Source organism: Falco rusticolus, chromosome 2, assembly GCF_015220075.1.
Source record: "Falco rusticolus isolate bFalRus1 chromosome 2, bFalRus1.pri, whole genome shotgun sequence".
Lineage (NCBI taxonomy): Eukaryota > Metazoa > Chordata > Aves > Falconiformes > Falconidae > Falco > Falco rusticolus.
In genome coordinates, this window is record NC_051188.1 from 1,298,728 (window position 1) to 1,317,456 (window position 18,729).

The window sequence follows — 18,729 nt, forward strand, 5'->3', positions numbered from 1 at the left end:
CCCAAAGGCATCCCGTCCACCAACAAGGGTCTTCTGTTTCCACCCTCCTGGGCTGGGAGGTGGGTGGTACCTGCTGGCAGAAATCCTTCAGGATCACTAAAAAAGCAATCACAAACCGAAGTTTCACCTGCTTGGATATTCTGAGTCTCCCTGTGTAGCCAAATGTGCCCCTTCGTACTCCTTGGAATAGAGGTCGGAAAGGGTGGGCAGAGCAGCCTTTACTTGTGACTGCTGAATTTGTGGGTTGTAACTGAGAGCAAGCTGTCAGTCTTGACAGAAACTGTTCTGTACAGGCTCGATCCCCCTCTCTGGATCCCCCTGAAGGTGTTCCTCTGGCGAGCTCTCTGTGGTTAGGTGTCTGCTGCCCCAAGCCTCATGAGTTTTGCTTGGCTTCCGTCCAAACTCTTAGCAAGACACCAAACATCAAGTGAAGATGAAGGCTGCCCGCTGCTCCCGCCCTCGGTGTGGTCCACCCCAAGCGAAGAGAAGTGTATCGAGGGTTGTTCATTTTCAAAGTCTATTTTTCAAATACCTGCTACTTATGTGCCATCCGCTTTTGTCCTTGATGTCCTCCAAATGCTCACGCTGCAGGCCCTGGCACCACAGTGGAAGTCAGCAGTGCTTATGCTCTTCTGTTGACCTCAGGATTCCCAAGACCCTGGGATCCACGTGGAAAATTAAATGATTTAGTGCCCCAAACTCTGTAATGGCCTCAGTCAGGGAAGTAGAAGGAGACAGGGAGAGGAGCTTGGAGAAGTCCAGAGTCCCCTTGGTCCATGCAGGTCCAGCAGTGGTGAGGAAAGGAAAATGGTGACGGAACCAGTCTTTGATTCTTCCCTCTTTCAGTGTCGGGTATCTGGTGAATATTGGCTTATGTTTAAGCACCAAAAGGATGACAAATTCTGCACCGGTTTGTTTCAGAGCAACCCTTCTCAAGGCCTAGGTAACAGCCAGCCACTGCACTGCTTGCGAAGTTCAGCCTAAGGAGCCCTGCATCAAACAAGGGAATTTATTTCTTTCCATCCCCATTGATGGAAACAACACAAGTTTCTGCCTTGTGTAATTTCCCTGTTGCATTTTCCCATATTTGTTAGAGGGAGAGGCACGAGGCAGGCTACAGAATCACTGCAAACACTGGAATTGCAAAACCTTAAGCTTGCAATAAGCTTAGTTATTTAGGACAGTGTTATAAAAAAAAATAAAAATTCCTTTCAAGCATGTAAAAATGAATGCCTAAAATTACTTTACTGCAGACACATGGGGTACGCCAATTTAAAAAAAAAATAAAAATGTATGTCTTCATTAAGCCTGGTGCATGGTCCCTCCCAGGCATTCTTTCTTCCTGAGATGGTTGTTTTGTTTTAACTTCCTTCGTTAAAGCATGCCTTTTTATTTTCCTGAAAGTAGGGCACACACTTTTCGCAGGCTGGCTTATGCTTTAACTGTATTTATTAATAATGCAGGGGAGAATAATGCTCTGCAGCCATTACTCCAGCGCCTTCACAGAGCAGAACAGAGATTTCTGAAATCAGCCTCAGAAATTAGGGGTCTCTGTGAGGCTGTGGTGGGACAGGGCAGAGGCTCCGATCCCCCATTCCTGCTTCTCGAGCCTCCCTGGAGGGGAAGCGTAGGCATCATGTTGCCCCATCTAAGTGCTCTGACCCATTCTCTATAGGTGCCACCAACTATTTGGATACGGCATCATCTGCTTTGTCCTTTTGCTGTGATTCTGTACTCCAGTTAATTCATGGAATTTTCTTCAGGCACACCTGGTTGATATTTTTCCTCTTTTCCACTTAAAAGATGTCCTGGACATTATTACCATGATGGCTAGAGGTCCTCGCAGGGAGACAGACCAGTCCCTGCACTGCAGAGACCCACATGCAGGTCACGTTGCCATTTCCCACCGCTAGATTTGGCAGGGATCCAACAGATAACAAATAAAAGCTCTTAATTTTTCATTAAACAGCATAGGCAAGAGGCTAAACCAAATCTTGAAGAGACTGGTAGGAGATAGATCTTAAATGATATTAGAAAGTCACAACTGGATTGTAACCTCTGGGAACTGTAGCTCTTGCAACGGACCTGGAGATATTAATGTCCCTAAAAGCCTCCTCTGGGGTTCACCTTTTGTGTAGTTTTAAGTGATGGATTCTCTGAGGATCCGTGATTTCATGTACAGAACATGCATAGCTACGGCAAGCTCCCAGCCATCTCAGACCCAAATTACTGCCATTTTTTGATAGCTCTAATGCGGAGAGGAGAAACCGCAGAGGAAGGATTCACGTAACGTCTAAATAAATAGCCTCATCAGTTTTGGAGAGTAGAACCTTTGTGAAATCCAGAGGCACAAATTAATCTGATTTTGAATAAAAGCATAAAATGAGAGTATTCCTGTCTCAGCGCTGGGAGTTCACTCCCGAGTGTGACGTTCAGGAGTGCAGGTACCATGGAAAACAAAGCAAGGCAGTTTGGAAATCCTTAATAACTTGCAAACCTTTGGGGGAGGGGACAGGCTCGCAGTAGAACGTCATCGGTACTCGAGCGGAGCAGAAATTGTGCTCCGAATTTCTCACTTCCCACAAACCTCTCCTGGTTTTCTCCTGAAGAAGGTGAGGAGGGAGGAGCGCATTTCTACATCTCCAGCAGCAGAGCACCAGCCAGCCAGACCTTGCACCCATAAACATCCCGGCACAGCTGATGATTGCCGCGCTGTCCAGTAAAGCATCACTGCTGGGTGTCCTCCATGTGCCCGTAGTGTAGAGGAACGAAGGCAGGTTAATTATCACTGATAATAGACAGCTGTGGGCTGGCTTCAGGGGCGGGGGTCGGCTGAAGTAGATACGGTGCAGCTGTGGCTGGTTCTGTTAAGGGGTTAAATAGCTCTAAGGGGGAGGGAAGAGGAGCAGCAGATGAAGAGAGAGTGGAAGAAGCAGAGGGAGGGGAGAGCTCCTTGGATGGAGGAGAGGCAAGAAGCAGAGGGACTGGCCTGAAGAGTATGAAGAAACAGCAGGATAGTAGAATCTGACTGATGGTAAAAGCCTTGCTGCAGCCTGGTGGCTTGTTGGTGCTGCGACACCGTAGTTCTGTCCTGCACTGGGAGAGTGCTCTCGTGAGGTTTTGGTGGGCCAACAGGCTGGCAGCAGTTTTTCTCCACTTTGTTGGGGCAGCAGTGTCCATCCATTAGGACCTGTGTTGCAGCTGGTGGGGGCTGTGGCCACGGCACAGACTCCTCCTTGGCCTCCTTAGTCACTCGTCCCCAGCTTCCAGCCCTGTGGCAGTCTGTATTTTCAGTTGCGTCTTCTGAGATGGTTTATTAAGAGTCTGAGCAGGCACAGAGGTGTTGGAGGGGTTTGAAATGTCATTGGTCTTGCCTTTGGGCTGCAGAAAGGTTTACAAGCCCTGACCAAGTCATAAAGTCCCTTCTGTGGGGCTTAACACTGAGCCCCTCGGGTGTAGGAACTTGCTTGGGAGAAGGAGTTATGAAGTGCAGCTTTAAAATGTCTTCAGGTATGACTCCCTTGGGGCCGACGGGATGATAAGGAAGCCACCACCTCCTCCTGTGGGCCATGGTGTCGCTCCCAAAGAGCTCCTCTTTCTGACCAGGATGGCTTTGTCTGACCTTGGCTGGTTCTGCTACCCAAAACAGTCCCCGTCTACAGACTCGCACCTCTCTTGTTCCTCTCTTACCCAAAGGTCCTTCTTTGGTTTTCTCCAGAAGTCTCTTCCGTTGGCAGATCTGACCCAAAATCCCTTTACCACATCTCTGGGGAAATCCCACCTGCCCCTACCACCACCCACGTGGGGAGAAGGGGATGTACCCTGACCTCCAACCTTCTAGAGATCTTGAAGAATTCAGTCATTGGTGTAGAGAGAGTATGTTGACAGTCCACCTTCTACATTTACAAAAAATACCTTTAAAGCAGCCATGAATTGCTGACTTTCTTTGACTCCAGCAGCTGCATCATTTGACCTCCTTTACCCTCCACAACTTCACAGCGAGGTCTACCCGCACAGCGGCTTGCTGAGGACTGCTCAGCCCTTGCTTGGGGGTTTTTTTCTGAGCGTGTGAAATACGTCCTGCAGAACATGGAAAATGTGGAGCTTATTTCTTTCGTGCTGACGGCTAGAGCAGCTTGGTGAGCTGTCATTACTGGCTGAGGCTTTCAAAAGATGCATGCGCTCCGGTAGGAGGTGGTGGGACTTCAACCAGAGGTGGTGGGGGCCACCATTTGAGGTTAGTCTGAAACAAAAAGTTGGGATGGATCAGTAGTTTTGGGTGGGGGTGTGTGTGTAAGAAAAACAGAAAAAGACCTGTTTAAGCCTTTCCTGGTGGTATCAGCTTTGGGAAGGAGCCTGGTTGTAGGCTTGCGTTTACGATCTGCTTTCTCTGTAGATGTGCTCCAGAAAGCCTGTGGTGTAATGGCAGTCCTTAGATGAGCACTGGTAATGTGTTTGGCTATAGGATAAAGGTATAGCCAGGGCTGGCTCGGCACACAGAGGTGCATTATGGCAGTTAGTATCAGACCATTTCCTCTTTCGGAAAACTTAAGACCCGCAAAATGACCGAATTCCGTCAGTCCCATCTCAAATACCACAAGATTTGGTTCTTGAGATTCTTCTGGATTATCTTACTTGGCTTCATAAATACTTTTCCGCAAACTGGGATAAAGGGCGACCTGCTCAAAGCCACTGCTTCTGCTGACTGGCCTTTCCAAGAGTGTCCAGGGACCACCCAAAACGGTAATAGAATCACAGAACCACTTCGGTTGGAAAAGTTCTTTAAGATCATAGAGTCCAACCATTAACCCAGCACCACCAAGGCCACCACTGAACCATGTCCCCAAGCGCCACATCTTCGTGTATTTTAACCCCCCCATGGACGGTGCCTGCACCCCGTCCCCGGGCAGCCTGTGCCAGCGCTTGGCCACCCTGTCGGGGAAGACATTTCTCCCAGTGCCCACCCTGAACCTCCCCTGGTGCGGCTGGAGGCCGTTCCCTCCTGTCCTGCCGCTGGTTCCTTGGGAGCAGAGACCGACCCCCCTCGCTGCAGCCTCCTGCCAGGCAGCTGTAGGGAGCCAGAAGGGCCCCCCTGAGCCCCCTTTTCTCCGGGCTGAGCCCCCCCAGCTCCCCCCGCCCCCCCAGAGCTGTGCCCCAGCCCCTTCCCCAGCCCCTGCCCGGCTCTGGACACGCTCCAGCCCCTCCGGGTCTGCCTGGGGGTGAGGGGCCCAACGCTGAGCCCAGGGCTCGAGGGGCGGCCGCACCAGGGCCCAGCACAGGGGGACGGGCACTGCCTGGCCCTGCTGGCCACGCTGCTGCTGACACCGGCCAGGGCGCTGCTGGCCGCCGTGGCCACCTGGGCACACTGGGGGCTCATGCCCAGCCGGCTGCCGACCAGCCCCCCCAGGCCCTTCCCCGCCGGGCAGTTCCCAGCACTGCAGGGGGTGGTGGGATGGTTGCAGCAACCAGTACCTTGTCTACTGGTGGTACGTGCTATGCAAGCATCTCAAAGGGTTTTACTGTGAATAAAACATCTTGCAGACAGGGCTCAGCCTGTTTTCCAGCTGGGAAGCGCAAGCCCACGGACAGCTGTTCCTGGTTTGTATGCACGGAGGTGACCAGTGGTATCTGGGGAGGGATGGTGGCTCTGCTGGCTGTGTCCCCCAGGTGTAGATCTTCATGCAGGTCACTTAGCTCAGGAAACCAGTCCTTTGGGGTAGGTAACTTGTTTGCTGCAATACACTGTTCAAATCGTCCTTCCACGGGCAGCAGGTGGGGCAAGAGGAACCGTGGGGAAGGATAGCTGTCCTTAAAAGGGGGGGTGGGGGGCAAGGGAGCAGCGAAGTGGTGCAAATGGGACATAAATGCAGGAAGCTGTACCTTCATTGCTCTGTGTGACACCACTTCTCTTGTCTCCACTCCAGCTACACTTCTGATGAAGCAAGCCTGGCCACAGACCTCCTCCTCCTGTGCCACGGAGGGCACCTTCCACCTCCCCGTGGACACCGGGACCGAGAACAGAACTTACCAGGCTTCTTCTGCAGCATTCAGTAAATAAACCTTTTCCTCTGGGGTTTTGCTTGGTTGTTTTAGGCCCATTTGCACTCCCACCCCCCCCGCCCCCCCCCCGTGGGTTATTTTGGGTCAGCCTGTTTGCAGTGAATGCGGTCACTCATGTCTGGGTGCTGAGCCCTCACGCAGGTGAGGGTGCTGCGGGTCCTGGGGCTGCTTGCTGGCACCCTGTAGCAGATCCGTCACCTGCTGCTGCCAGAGCTGCCCCGTGGGAGCATCGCGCTGCTGCTTCGATTCCCTTTCGGGGGTGGAATTTTGCAGAGCTCTTGGGTGGGTTTTTTTTCTGCTGAAAACAAAGTAGCATCCCTGCACCGTGTGTGTTAAAACCATGAAGGAGCATGCACAGGGGAGCACTCACCCTCCGAGCGCTCCTTCTGAGGAGGAAGCCCCAGTGGGGAAGGGTGACAGCCTCTCTTCTAGCTGAGTGTTTGGTCCCTAGGAGCAACCTGGGGTTGTTTGCAGGTGCAACCTGCGGTGGTGATGCTCTGTGGTTGAGCGGAACCATGTGCGTAGGAAAACCGAAGGGAGATCACTTCCTATTCCCTTAAAAGCGAAAGAGAGAATTCCAAAATGAAGTGTGATTTTCACGGCACCCCAGTGAAATTCCCACCTTTTGACTCAAACTGGCGGAGCAGAGGCAGGGGAGGAGATGCTGCTTAGGGATCGGAGTCAAACAGGCTTTTCCAGGCGGAGCCTTGGAATCTCATCCCCTGGGAGCCCAGTAGTGCCTTCGGGAGGGGTGGTAAGGTCCCTGATAAGGGCCCGGTGCTTCCCTTGGTATGTGGGGTGCCCCCTGGCCCCTGCCCTACTGCTCTTGCCTGCTTTTGTCCTGTGTTGCTGCTAAAGCTCGGGCACGGCCAGTGTGGGACGCACTGCCAGCAGGAGGTGGGACCACTCCTAGGCTCAAAATGCCAAAGTAACCTTCCAAACAGAGAGAAAGGAGGAACTCCCTGTTGTATCTGGAGAAAAAAAAAAATACAAGCTACCTTGAAAGTGACTTTCCACAGGCCATGTTTGCAAGGCTGGGACCGCTGTGCCCATGCACGCACATGGGTTGAAGCATTCCTCGCCATCTGTATGCTCCAGGCTCCCTTTTTGTGCTAAATTAAATCATTTACAGAGTGAGATGAGAGGAAGAAATATAGGAGGTTTTTTTCTTGATGAAAACAATTGTTAAAAATGAACTTATTAAAAGGCTTTGGGAGACTTTCTCTTTGGAAAGGGACATCCCTACCATTCTTCGGGGTAGGGGCTGTACACCTGACATGGTGCATGGGCTTTGCATCGCACCTAGTTCCATGCCAGACCAGATTTGACCGTGTTGTAGGTGTTTGGAAAGTGTCAGCTTGTAATTAGTAGAAATGTGGCAAAATTCCCTTGGAGCTGAACCCACCCCTGGGTGGGATTCCTCCTCCCCGTTGCATCTCTGTGCTGCTGCAGGTGAGATTCCTCCCTCAAAGTCAGAGAGGGCAGGAGCAGGTACTGGGACGGCAAAGGGTCTGGGGTCAAAATGTGGCGGTAGGCACCCAGTGTGGGTGATGAAGGAGATCGGTAATGCAGCCACCAGCCAGACCCATGCAGACTGGCCTCGCTTCCAGAGAACTGGCTTGGGCACATTTAATTTGGAAATTAAAATTAAGAGATAAAGCCTTGTGGTTTGATTTGCAGAGGCGCTTCAGGCTTACAGCTGCAGCTAGCTTTGCCACATCGCTGCTGGGAGACGCTGCCTCAGGTGCAGGCTCTGAAAAATGGGAAGCATTTCAGGTTGGGCATCCCAAATAGGTTCTGCCTGTCGGCTCGGTGTCTCCTCGCCTGGGTTTTGTTCTTGGGGAACGGCCTTCCCCGGGTGTCTAGTGGCAGGATACGGGTCAGAGCTTACTCATGAGCATCAGCAAGGTGTCAGATCTGGGTGGAGAAGAGCCAAGGAGAAGCCTGGGAGATGAGAGTCCCTTCTGTTCCCAGGGTGAAGAGTGCCCACCAGTATGGACTGGAGCTGCAAGCTGAACAGGGATAAATGCAAATAAATATGCACTAGCTGCTCAGCACCTCCCCACATCTGCAACAGCAAGGCAGGAAAGGTGCTGAGGGCTCCACTGGGCTCTGAACCTGCAGTGCAAGACCATGGTGAGACACGTATGAATTTAAAGGCTGGGTAAGGGCTGCCCAGGTGCCTTCATCCTGGTCTTGCCTGGAGTGTGGTGATGTGCCTTTGCCTCTTTGTCTTTTTGTCCTCTAATGATGGGTTTTCAGAGCTTGGTTTTGCCTGAGGTATTTTGTTCTGTTGCTTAGATGCTCCAGTTGAGATGGGGGAGGTCATAAACACAAAGCTTTGCACGCGGTAGTCAGCGAGGTTATAGATCTTATGGTCATTTCTGCCCTAGAGCCTCCTGTTGGCTCTGGCGGGTGAGGACAGTGGTGGCAGTGACAATGTGCCAGGGAGAACTTAGAGTCAATGCATGCCTGCCAGACCTCCCCCATGGTGTCCCTGTGCTCACCACTCCAAAGATGTTCCTCCGGCCCCCTGGGTGCAGGGAAGGTGGACAAACAATAAAGCCGGGGAAAAAGGCTGGAGGAGGATGCGCCAAGCTGCAGGGCAGTGGCAGAAGCAGGACCAGATACCTGGAACCGGTCAGACTGGGCCATGCAGCCCATGTAGAACCTCCTAGAGCTCCTCGCAGCTGCTTACTTCTGCCCACCATCAGTCCCAGTGTGAGCCCCAGGTTCCACCCTGCTTCTTCTTCAGGGGACCTGCCTTCTGCTCCCAGCTGGGATGCACTGAGCACAGCCTCCTAGGCACAGCTCGCATTTGCTGAAAGAAAGCAAATCTGGTTTTAGAATCGGAGAATGGTTCGGGTTGGAAGGAACCTTCAAGTTCATCTTGTTCCACCCCCTGCCATGGGCAGGGCCCCCTCCCCCCAGCCCAGGCTGCTCCCAGCCCCGTCCAGCCTGGCCTTGAGCCCTGCCAGGGATGGGGCACCCACAGCTGCTCTGGGCAGCCTGGGCCAGCGCCTCGCCGCCCTCACGGGGAAGGGTTTCTTCCTCATGTCCAACCTAAATCTCCCCTCTCTCAGCTTCAAGCCATTCCCCCCTGTCCCACCACTCCCTGCCCTTGCCCAAAGCCCCTCCCCAGCTTTCCTGTCGGCCCCTCCAGGCACTGGGAGCTGCTCTAAGGTCTCCCCGCAGCCTTCTCCTCCCCAGGCTGCACAGCCCCAGCTCTCCCAGCCTGTCCCCACAGCAGAGGGGCTCCAGCCCTCTGACCAGCTCCGTGGCCTCCGACGGGCCCGCTCCGACAGGTCCGTGTCCCCCTTATGCTGGTCACCCCCGAGCTGGACGCAGCGCTGTGGGGGGGGTCTCAGCAGAGGGGAGCAGAGGGGCAGAGCCCCCTCCCTCGCCCTGCTGGCCACGCTGCTGGGGATGCAGCTCAGAAAGTACAATTGCCTTTCTGGGCTGCAAGTGCCTATTGCTGACTTGTGTCTAGTTCTTAATCTACCAGTATTCCCAAGTCCTCTGCAAGGCTGCCCTCCATCCATTCGTCCCCCAGCCTGCATGGATACTGGGAATTGCCCCGACCCAGGTGCAGGACCTTGCACTTGGCCTTGTTAAATGCCATGAGGTTCACCCAGGCTCACTCCTAAAGCCTGCCCACGTCCCTCTGGATGGAATCCCATCCTTCCAGTGTATCAGCTGCACCACTCAGCTTGGTGTCACCTTCAAATCTGCTGAGGGTGCACTCAGTCCCACCATAGACTTCGTTAATGAAGATATTGGTCTTGGTCCCAGTACCAGCCCTTGAGGGACACCACTCATTACTGGTTTCCACTTGGACATTGAGCTGTTGTGTAACTGGATGTGGCCATCCAGCTGTTATCCATCTAAGGAATCATGCCTGTGGTGAACCCTTCATGTATAGACAAGAGGAGATGGTGATACAAAATTCATCACAGAGCTTTCCCCCCCCCCCCCCCACCTGCCTTCATGCTATTATAGAAAAATTTATTTGTGCAATTCAGAGCACTTCTGTGTTACAAGATCAATAAGGTTGAGATTTCTAGAGTGGCGCGAGGGATTTAATCAGCAATTTTAATAGAATCTGGAGCTTAAAGGCTCGCTATTGCTTTTAAAATCCCAGCCTGCTGCTGAACTGCGAAGCTGCAGAAGCATGGGCTGTGCCAACCTTCTAATCCTAATAAGGTGTTAGATGGTCATAATTAGGCTTTAAAATTAGCTGTCAGACATGCTTTTGTGAGTGGAGCCTCCATCATCTTGTGTCACTAAAACTTGATGATATGTCATTTTTACCCACAAATTCTTGGTTTTTTTCCTGATTTATAAACATGGAAGATTACATCTGTCTGGGCTATTAAGTTTACTACCTTTTTTAATATTGTAGCTGAATTGTCCATGATTCAGCAATCTCGTAACTGCAAACAAGCTTTAGCATCCAAGGCAATGAAAACCACACAGCCCAAGCTGGTCCACATCTCCAGATGCCCATCAGAAATGAAGCCTGATGCCGAGAACCAGCAGCCTCCAAGGTCTTTGAAAAAAGGAGTTCAGAACAGAAAAAAATCCATAAGAGTGAAAAACAGGAGGTTGGTTGGTCTGTGGGTGACGCTGGGCTCCTGGAGGACCTCACGATGGAGGAGTCTCCACTTCTGCTGTGGCAAATACAGCTGGTTCAAACCTGCGTTCCCTCTTGCTGCTTCCATCTCTCGTTTAAAGATAGTTGCTCCTCTGCTAATGTGAGTCAGAAGAAGGGTCACAGCTATTCTGCTGTTTAATTAACACATTTTTTTCCAATCTGCAGCAATCAGGAGGTGGCGAGATGCTGTTTGGGAGTTCCTAGAAAGCTCCTTGTTATCTTCACGCTGTTTCAGTGCTGGGTGGATAATATGGGACATTAGCACTGAAACCTTAGCCTTCATTAATTGCTGCACTGAACACTGGTTGAGTAAATTAGCTCATTATATTTGAGTGTTTAGACATCTCATCACTGGGCTGAGCCTTGACTTCTCCTCTCCATCCTACACAGTCTTCAGGGCCCGTTTGCTGTAAGGATGATTTCTTCCAGCCCTCCTGCAAGAGCTGGCTACTGTTTCTCACCAGCCATCCCAGCCCACGTGCTGCTTTTCCTTGCTCATGCAAGCAGACCTTTCACCATTTCCATTTTTGTTAACCATTGATCGAGCGGTGACCAACACCTTGATGCTTTCATGGCACACTTGATGCTGTCCAGGGTGTCCCATGGGCAGCAGCTCAGCTTTTAGTCTACCCTAAAAAAAAAACCCCACCCACCCTTAAAGCACAACTTTAAGTAGTCTTGAATTCAGCACTTAAGTAATAATGTTTCAGGGGCAACTTCACGCAGCCTTCCTTGGAAATGCCTCTGAAGGTTGGGAATTCAGGTGCCACATATCCTTGGTGCAGGTCACACCTCCTTTACATGCTGTACCTGCCATGAGGTCTTACGGTACTTTGCTGCCACGTAGCAAGAACTGGATTATCATGGACCTGCTTAAATCCACCCCTTTCTTTTCAGAGAGCAAAATTGGTGGAGGATATGGGGGTCGACCTCATATTCATCACAAGTCAAAAGGTGGAAAGGTACCTTGAAAGGAAACGGAAGAAGAGCAGAGATCCTTATGGGATGTCCTCACTCTGGGGAAAGCCTTTAAAAAAAGGGACAAATGTGATCAGACTTGCATTAAAGGGTCTTCAGCTGGTACCGGTGGATCTTCCTGGAAGGAAAACAGAGTTTTGTAAGCACCAGACAGCTCAGCTCTTAATGCAAATAGCAGGAAAACCCCAAAGTGACACCCACAGCCAGCAGGCCAGCTGATGTCGCGTTATCCTTGAGGTTGTCTTTTGTTAGGTTAGGTTTATTTGGGGGGACAAATCTCCGTGTTTCGGAAAGGATTCTTCATTTTAGTTTGTTCCCCGTATACTCACCATCTCCTAAATGCTGCAAGCTAAGTTAAGGCTTCTCATAAAGGGCCTTTGATAAAGTGTAAATCTGGGACTTGGATGCTCCAGCTGAACAGCCTGATGGGATGATGGGGAAGACTGGGAGATGCTGAAGTCCATTTGCTTTTCCTTCTGTCCGAACGGAATAAAGTCAAAACTTGCAATCTGCCATAGCAGGATCACAAGCATTGCAAAGGCATCCCTGGCTGCCTGTGCCTGCCCAGCCGCTGCCCTCGCAAGCCCCCGCTACCCCTCCCGGCTTGCCCGCAGCCTGCCGTGCCTCTTCAGTGGCTGTTAATGGCAATAAAGCAGATTTGCTGCTTTTGTCACTAATGCAGATAGGCTGCAGGGATCAGGACAGGCATAAAGGTGCTTGAGCATCACTTGAGGTTGCCTTTCCCACCTGCAGGGTGAGCTGGTGGTCGCAGCCCTCCTTTGCAGGAGAGGAAACTGCTCGGCACCGTCCGTCTTCATGAAATACTTTAAAAAAAAAATAATAATCCATCATTTTCACCTTAGTATTAAGGCATGGACCATCAGTGTGGCTGCTTTTCCAGTCATTGCTTGGGGATATAGGCAGGGGATGGCAATACTGTACTATGAAATTAGATCCTCCAGCAATTAAATTCTGGGTTTGCCCATCATACCCTGAGCGAAAAAGGTGAAAGGACAAAAATCTGGGGAGGACAGAAAGGAAAACATTCTTCTCCTCAAGTAGATGTACAGAGACAGGTAAGTAGGTGTGGGATACTGCTGTCTTAGCGCTTTAAGGGCTGGTTGAGTCCCATCAAGTCATGCCTTGAGCGTTGGGAATACTCATCAGCTTGATGCCTAGCTTAGGCAATGTGGGGAAAGCCATGCTGGGCTGGGTGGAGGATGCAGCCCCAGCTCCAAGGGGCTGCATGCTGGGCTCGGAGGTCTCAGCTTGCTGGGTTTCATGGGATGTCAGTAGATTCTGGTGCATTTTGGTACATCTCCTCCTTGCTGAGTAATGCCCGGCAAGCAGCTGGCGCATCGCGAAGGGCAGCTGGGGTTGCTCGTGTGCGGGGTGGATCATCTTTGCAGCTGTAAATCCTCACCCTAACTTGGACTACTCTTGCCTTTGCCAGGGTACACTGCGGGGACTCCCTACAAGGTCCCACCGGCCCAGAGTAACAACGCACCTCCTCCCTACTCACCGTCTCCAAATCCGTACCAAACCGCTATGTACCCCATCAGAAGTGCCTATCCACAGCAGAACCTGTACACCCAGGTAGGTGCCTCGCCAGCCGCTGTGGCAGCTCGCCGCCTCGCTCACCGGTGTGCAGATCCAGCCCGAGGTTCCTGCAGAGCTTCATCCTTGGCTGTCAGGACTGAGCACCCACGCCCTGGCAGGACAGAGGTGCTTGTGGCAGGGCTTGGTGGGTTTCTGGCATGCTGGAGTCTCTCTCCTGCCTCCTCCGTTGGATGCTCTGGATGAGGCATGGTCTTGCAGGGTTGTCTGTGTGCAGCAGAGTCAACATGGTGGCATCCCATGGCTTGGCCAGGTTCGGGAATCGGGTTCCTTCCTCCAAAATCACACGCCTGACTGACGGGGCTCGGTGTCTCCAGGGCGATCCCTGCACCCACCTCTCCCCACCCTTCCCTGATCTCGGTGTTGCTCTTCCCCAGGGCCACAGGTCAGTCTGGGTCACCCTGAGGTCCATTTGCTGTTGGCTGTTGGTATCTCATTCGACTTGCGTTGCCCTCCTGCCACCTCCCATGAAAAAGCCCCTGTGTCACCTTCACCAGCACAAACTACTTCAGGCGTGACCCAGATTGGTGTCCTCATGGAGCAGCTCCTCCTCCAGCACTTGGATGGGTTTCCAGTACCATCTTCTCCGCTCCTGCATTGCCATTACCTCCAGCTACGTGCTGGGGCCAAGATCCTCCACAGGGATGCAATGAAAATCACCTTGATGCCCCTTCCCGCTGAAGACCACAAGCTCCTCAGAGCAATCTGGCCTTATGGCTTCCCTGGCTTTTCCCCTCCTCTTTAATGGCAAATAACCAACTTCTCCGGCAGCTACAACTTCATGAACCAGTTTCTCTGTGCCTTGCTGAGACCGGAGCATCTCCTGCTGATTTTGTCTGCTGTCACCTCTCCTCCCATTAAGTGAGCATTTCAGAAGCCACTGGGGTCCCAGCCTGTCCCTGCACACTGGTTCTTCTCTGATCCCAGCCACAGCAGGAGGGTGGCATCAGCTTCACAGTGCCCACCAGCAGGCCTGGGATGGAGCAGGGCTTGCAGATGCCGTTTCCTCATCTCTCTTTCCCAGGCTCCGGCAAATGAGAGTTTCAACAGCCTGGAAACGTGAGAGGCAGTGACGGTGAGAAGATGCTTTGGTAGATCCTTTCAGCACGTTGTGCTTGCAGCACTCAGCGCCTGGGATGCTCCTTCTCTGCAGCCAGTTTCTGAGTCGCCTTTTCTTCATGGGCTGATTTTTTCTTAGCATGTCCTTCTCTTTCCCCAAGGAAATGCCTTTCAGCATCTGCATTTTCTCCTATCAACCTTTGTAGCTCCTGAAAGGAAGTAATTTAATAGTTCACCTGCATCTCTTTCTCCCCTTAATCCATGCCTTCAGAGGTTCTCTGATGGCTTTCACTAATGCACAATAAAATCTCTTTTCGTCATTTTAAACCCTGTAATCTTTCCGACCATCCCTGGCTTGCAGGTGTCCCTGCCTGTCCCAGGGATGGCACTTCTCTCCCTTGCACCGCTCATGTTTCAGGCCCTTCATCATTCTGGGTGTGGAGCTTTTTCTGTTGGCTCCTTTTTTTTATTCCTGCCCATCCTTTCCTCCTAGTTTCAAAAGCCCACAGGTCTCAGCAGCCTGGATTTTGGGGTCTCTCTGTCCCCCATTGGAAGCCCAAGAAGACAATACTCTTCTCGGACCCAAGCAGGCACCTTGGCATCAGCCAAGAGCCGTGGCTTCTCCTTTTCTTCCATCTCTTGCTCATGTTCTATACCAGCAGCCAAAGCCTTTTGGGTCCAGGCCCCATTTCATCCCCCCAAATAGAGGCAGCACGGTTTGTCCCTGACAAGCTGACTCTCCAACCCATGATGCTGATCCCCTTCCCATTCCCATCACCTTCATCCATCCCGGGAACCATCTCACATGCCCAGAGGTTCCGCTTCACCCTTGCTTGTCCAGGTCTCCACGCGCAGGAGCTTGCTGATGGGAAGGACCAGCCCTTTGGCAGCACTTGAACGATGTCCCATGGGCAGCCCTTTGGAGCAGCAGCTACACGTGATGCCTGCTTGTCTTAATATTGCTTCTGCAACACATCTGGAGGAGCTGAGGGCTTGCAGTCTCCACGGGAAGGATTGTCACAGCGGAGCCGCTCTGGGCTTACGATAGGGGCCGGCTTTGGGAACCTCCTTGTCCCAGCTAGTGCAGGGGGTGGGACTGGCCCCGAGAGCATCGCTGCTCACTCCGTAGCAGGATCTACCGTCACAGCTGACGTAACTCCTTGCTGACGGCACAGTCTGCCTTACCAGGCTGACACCCGCTGCACGCAGAGCTGGTGATTGCCTCTCCATAAAATACCGGGCTTTGAGTCACTGCTTCAGCTTGCGCTTCCAACTGAATGGCAAAGACGACGGTGGGTTTTTTTCCCTTCTCAAACAGGGAGCTTATTACACCCAGCCAGTGTACGCGGCACAGCCTCACGTTATCCATCACACTACCGTGGTTCAGCCCAACAGCATCCCATCGGCCATCTACCCGGCCCCGGTTGCTGCGCCCAGGACCAACGGTGTGGCCATGGGGATGGTCGCTGGGACCACCATGGCAATGTCAGCAGGTAAGAAGGAAAACCTTTCCATAGTTTCATCTCTCAGGTGGGACGTATCCAAACAATCTATGTGGGAGACTTGCCCTGGATAAAAAAAAAAAAAAAATCTGTGCTGCCTTGCAGGCTGTATCCAGCAAGTGGCTGCAGAAGCACCTTGCACTCAGCTAATTGCAGCTTCGTCTGCTAGTTTTGCTTGCTGGTTACTGCTCTTTTGCAGGCAAAAATCAATTAATTTGCTTCTGGCACTGGTATAACTCAGTTTTTAGGTTAGCAGAGGAGACCTTGCATTAGGCTCACTCCAGAGGGGTGCACTCTTGCATCCTTAAATATATTATTCTTTCCTCTGTCTATTCCATAAGTAGAGGAGTAACCAGGTTTGTCCATCTTAAAATGCTTTTATACTTCTGTCCTCATGTTCCTTTTTTAGGACACTTCTGGTCTTGCTTTCATCTGACAAAGTGAGCATTAACCTTGGTTTATGTATCCCAAACCCCCTGCATTTTATGTACAAGATTGCTTCAAACTGCAATCAATTGATAGCACATTAGTTTAGGATATGGGCTGCTTTTATTTTTTCCAAAGCTTGTATTTCTCTCATTAACAATTCTTTGGACTGGATATTGATTTATGTCAAAAAATGCAGCATTCACCCTTTTTCACCCACATTAGCTGTGAAACAGGACTCTTACGGGACACAATCCCTGTTGCAAGCAGAGATATTGCAGCCTGGGTATGACAAGAACCACTCAGAGATTTACTATTGTTTACACTGAGAAGTGGATAGATGTAATTAATGCATGTGGGATGTCTTAAAATTTCATTAGTAGCATTTGTAGAGAGATACTCAGAAACTAAGAAGTTGTTTCAAGCACCCAGTTACTCCCAGAACAGAGTAGTTTGGGGTTGTGTTCTCCCTCCCCATGTCTGCTGAACGCACCGTGCAAATTCTCACCTTTCTGTATCGGCTGCAGACTAAAAGAAAAGAGGCTGCACCAGGCGGTGCCTCTGCTTCATGCCTGGGAGGGGATCACTCCTGCTGCTGCATCCCAGGGCTCTTGGCTCTGTGGGTTGAAGTGAAGCGAAAGAGCTCCACTGCCCTTGGGAGATGAGTGGTAAAGCTCATTTTAATTTTCTCTGGAAGGTCTGTGGGTTTTTTATCGTCTCCTTTTACAACCCTCATCCCTACGAGTTTGGTTCTTAGACGTTTTGGATCTCTGCAGTGATCTCCTGTTGCAATTTAGCCCGGTGCCTTCAGCAGGTGGAAGATGTCAGCAGGTTAGTAGCCAGCTCTGCTGCTGGTCTTTAGGGACAAGGAAAAGTGGAAAAAAATGAGTTAAGGGCTGAAAGTAGCATGGAAAATACGCTGGAGATTCAGGTGGATTTATTCCATTCATAGTGCTGGCTGACACCAACCACCTGAGCCAGACGCCTTCGATTCACGTCTCACAGGCAGAATAGTATTTGGGAGAACTGAAGAAGAAAAAAAAGGCAGCTGATGCTCTGCCTGCCCCTCAGATGCGCTCTGCAGCACCATACCCTTGGGGTACCACTGCCCTGACGGAGCTCTCCTCCTTGCTCAATACTTCTCCCTGCCGTTTCAGGAACCTTGTTGACCACCCCACAACACACCGCCATCGGAGCACATCCAGTTTCCGTGCCAACGTACAGGGCTCAAGGAACCCCCACCTACAGCTACATACCTCCACACTGGTAAACCCACTGGCCAATTCATGTAAGTGCTGCCTTTGCAGGTCTTGCTCTGCCCTTGTCGATTCATTAGCCGCCAAGCACTGCCGTCACTTCACCCCTTCCTGCAGAGCTGCTGAACTCCTGCGTGTGGGCCATGCTTGGGCACCAGCAGAGCCATTGAGCACGGCTCCCGGGCAGGGGTCCTGCACGGCACGCTGTCAGGGGGCTGTGGAGGGTGTTAGCAAAGCTCAGTGCATCTTGACCTTGACCTTGCGTTTTGCGGCGTGCTGGATGCAAGGCTTTAGCAGTGACACCAGCAGCACTCTGAGTGCAGCTGGGCACTGTGAATGTGGTAATTTTTATGCTGTCAAGGTTTTGGATGCATCACGCTCTTTTGTAGAATCACAGAAGGGTTTAGGTTGGAAGGGACCTTCAAGGACCCTTCCCCACCCCAAGCCATGGGCAGGGCCCCCTCCCCCCAGCCCAGGCTGCTCCCAGCCCCGTCCAGCCTGGCCTTGAGCCCTGCCAGGGATGGGGCACCCACAGCTGCTCTGGGCAGCCTGGGCCAGCGCCTCGCCGCCCTCACGGGGAAGGGTTTCTTCCCAATATCTAATCTAAATCCCCCCTCTTTCAGTTTGAAGCCATCACCCCTTGTCCTAACAGTACACTCCCTGATGAAAGAGTCCCTCCCCATCTTTTATACCGCTCGGATATGTTTTTTTCTCCCTGCTAAAACATGCTGGGAGATTGTCCAGTTCATTAGCACTGGGGCTGCATGCAGCTGCCTGCACCCTGCCCGTTCATTAGCACCGGGGTTGTGTGCAGCTGCCTGCAACCGGCTGCAGGTTCCTGTTGTGCTCAGGATCCCAGAAATCCCAGCTGCTTGCTTAAATGCCCTCCACGTGTTGCTGGAGCCCTTGGTCCATCATGCCCAATTAACAGGCAGCACTGCTGATGGGAACACATGATGCTGAACTGGGAGGCAGCACAGATCTCATGCAGCCCAGGGGGTTATCTGAAATCTGTCCTTGCTGGATACATTACGCTGGGCTAATCCTGCCCATGATAAATTGTTGTGCAATTAGCAGAGAGCATCCCTTCTGCATATTTTTAATCCCGTGCATTGGATACCACCGGAGAGCTGGTGCTTTCTCAGCCTTTTGCCCAAGACATTGCCCGCAGGGCGGC

At 51.8% G+C, this 18,729-nt stretch overlaps 1 protein-coding gene across 3 annotated transcripts in view; it reads left to right on the forward strand.

Moving 5' to 3' along the window:
* FAM168A (family with sequence similarity 168 member A) overlaps window positions 1-18,729 on the forward strand; it is a 218,358-nt gene that overhangs the window by 199,212 nt on the left and 417 nt on the right. For all 3 annotated transcript variants that reach the window (XM_037376654.1, XM_037376652.1, XM_037376653.1), the window contains 4 exons: window positions 5,925-6,050; window positions 13,146-13,288; window positions 15,687-15,861; window positions 17,454-17,584. In XM_037376654.1, coding sequence (XP_037232551.1) covers window positions 5,925-6,050; window positions 13,146-13,288; window positions 15,687-15,861; window positions 17,454-17,566 — 557 coding nt within the window. In that variant the 3' untranslated portion in view covers window positions 17,567-17,584. The remainder of the gene's footprint in view (window positions 1-5,924; window positions 6,051-13,145; window positions 13,289-15,686; window positions 15,862-17,453; window positions 17,585-18,729) is intronic.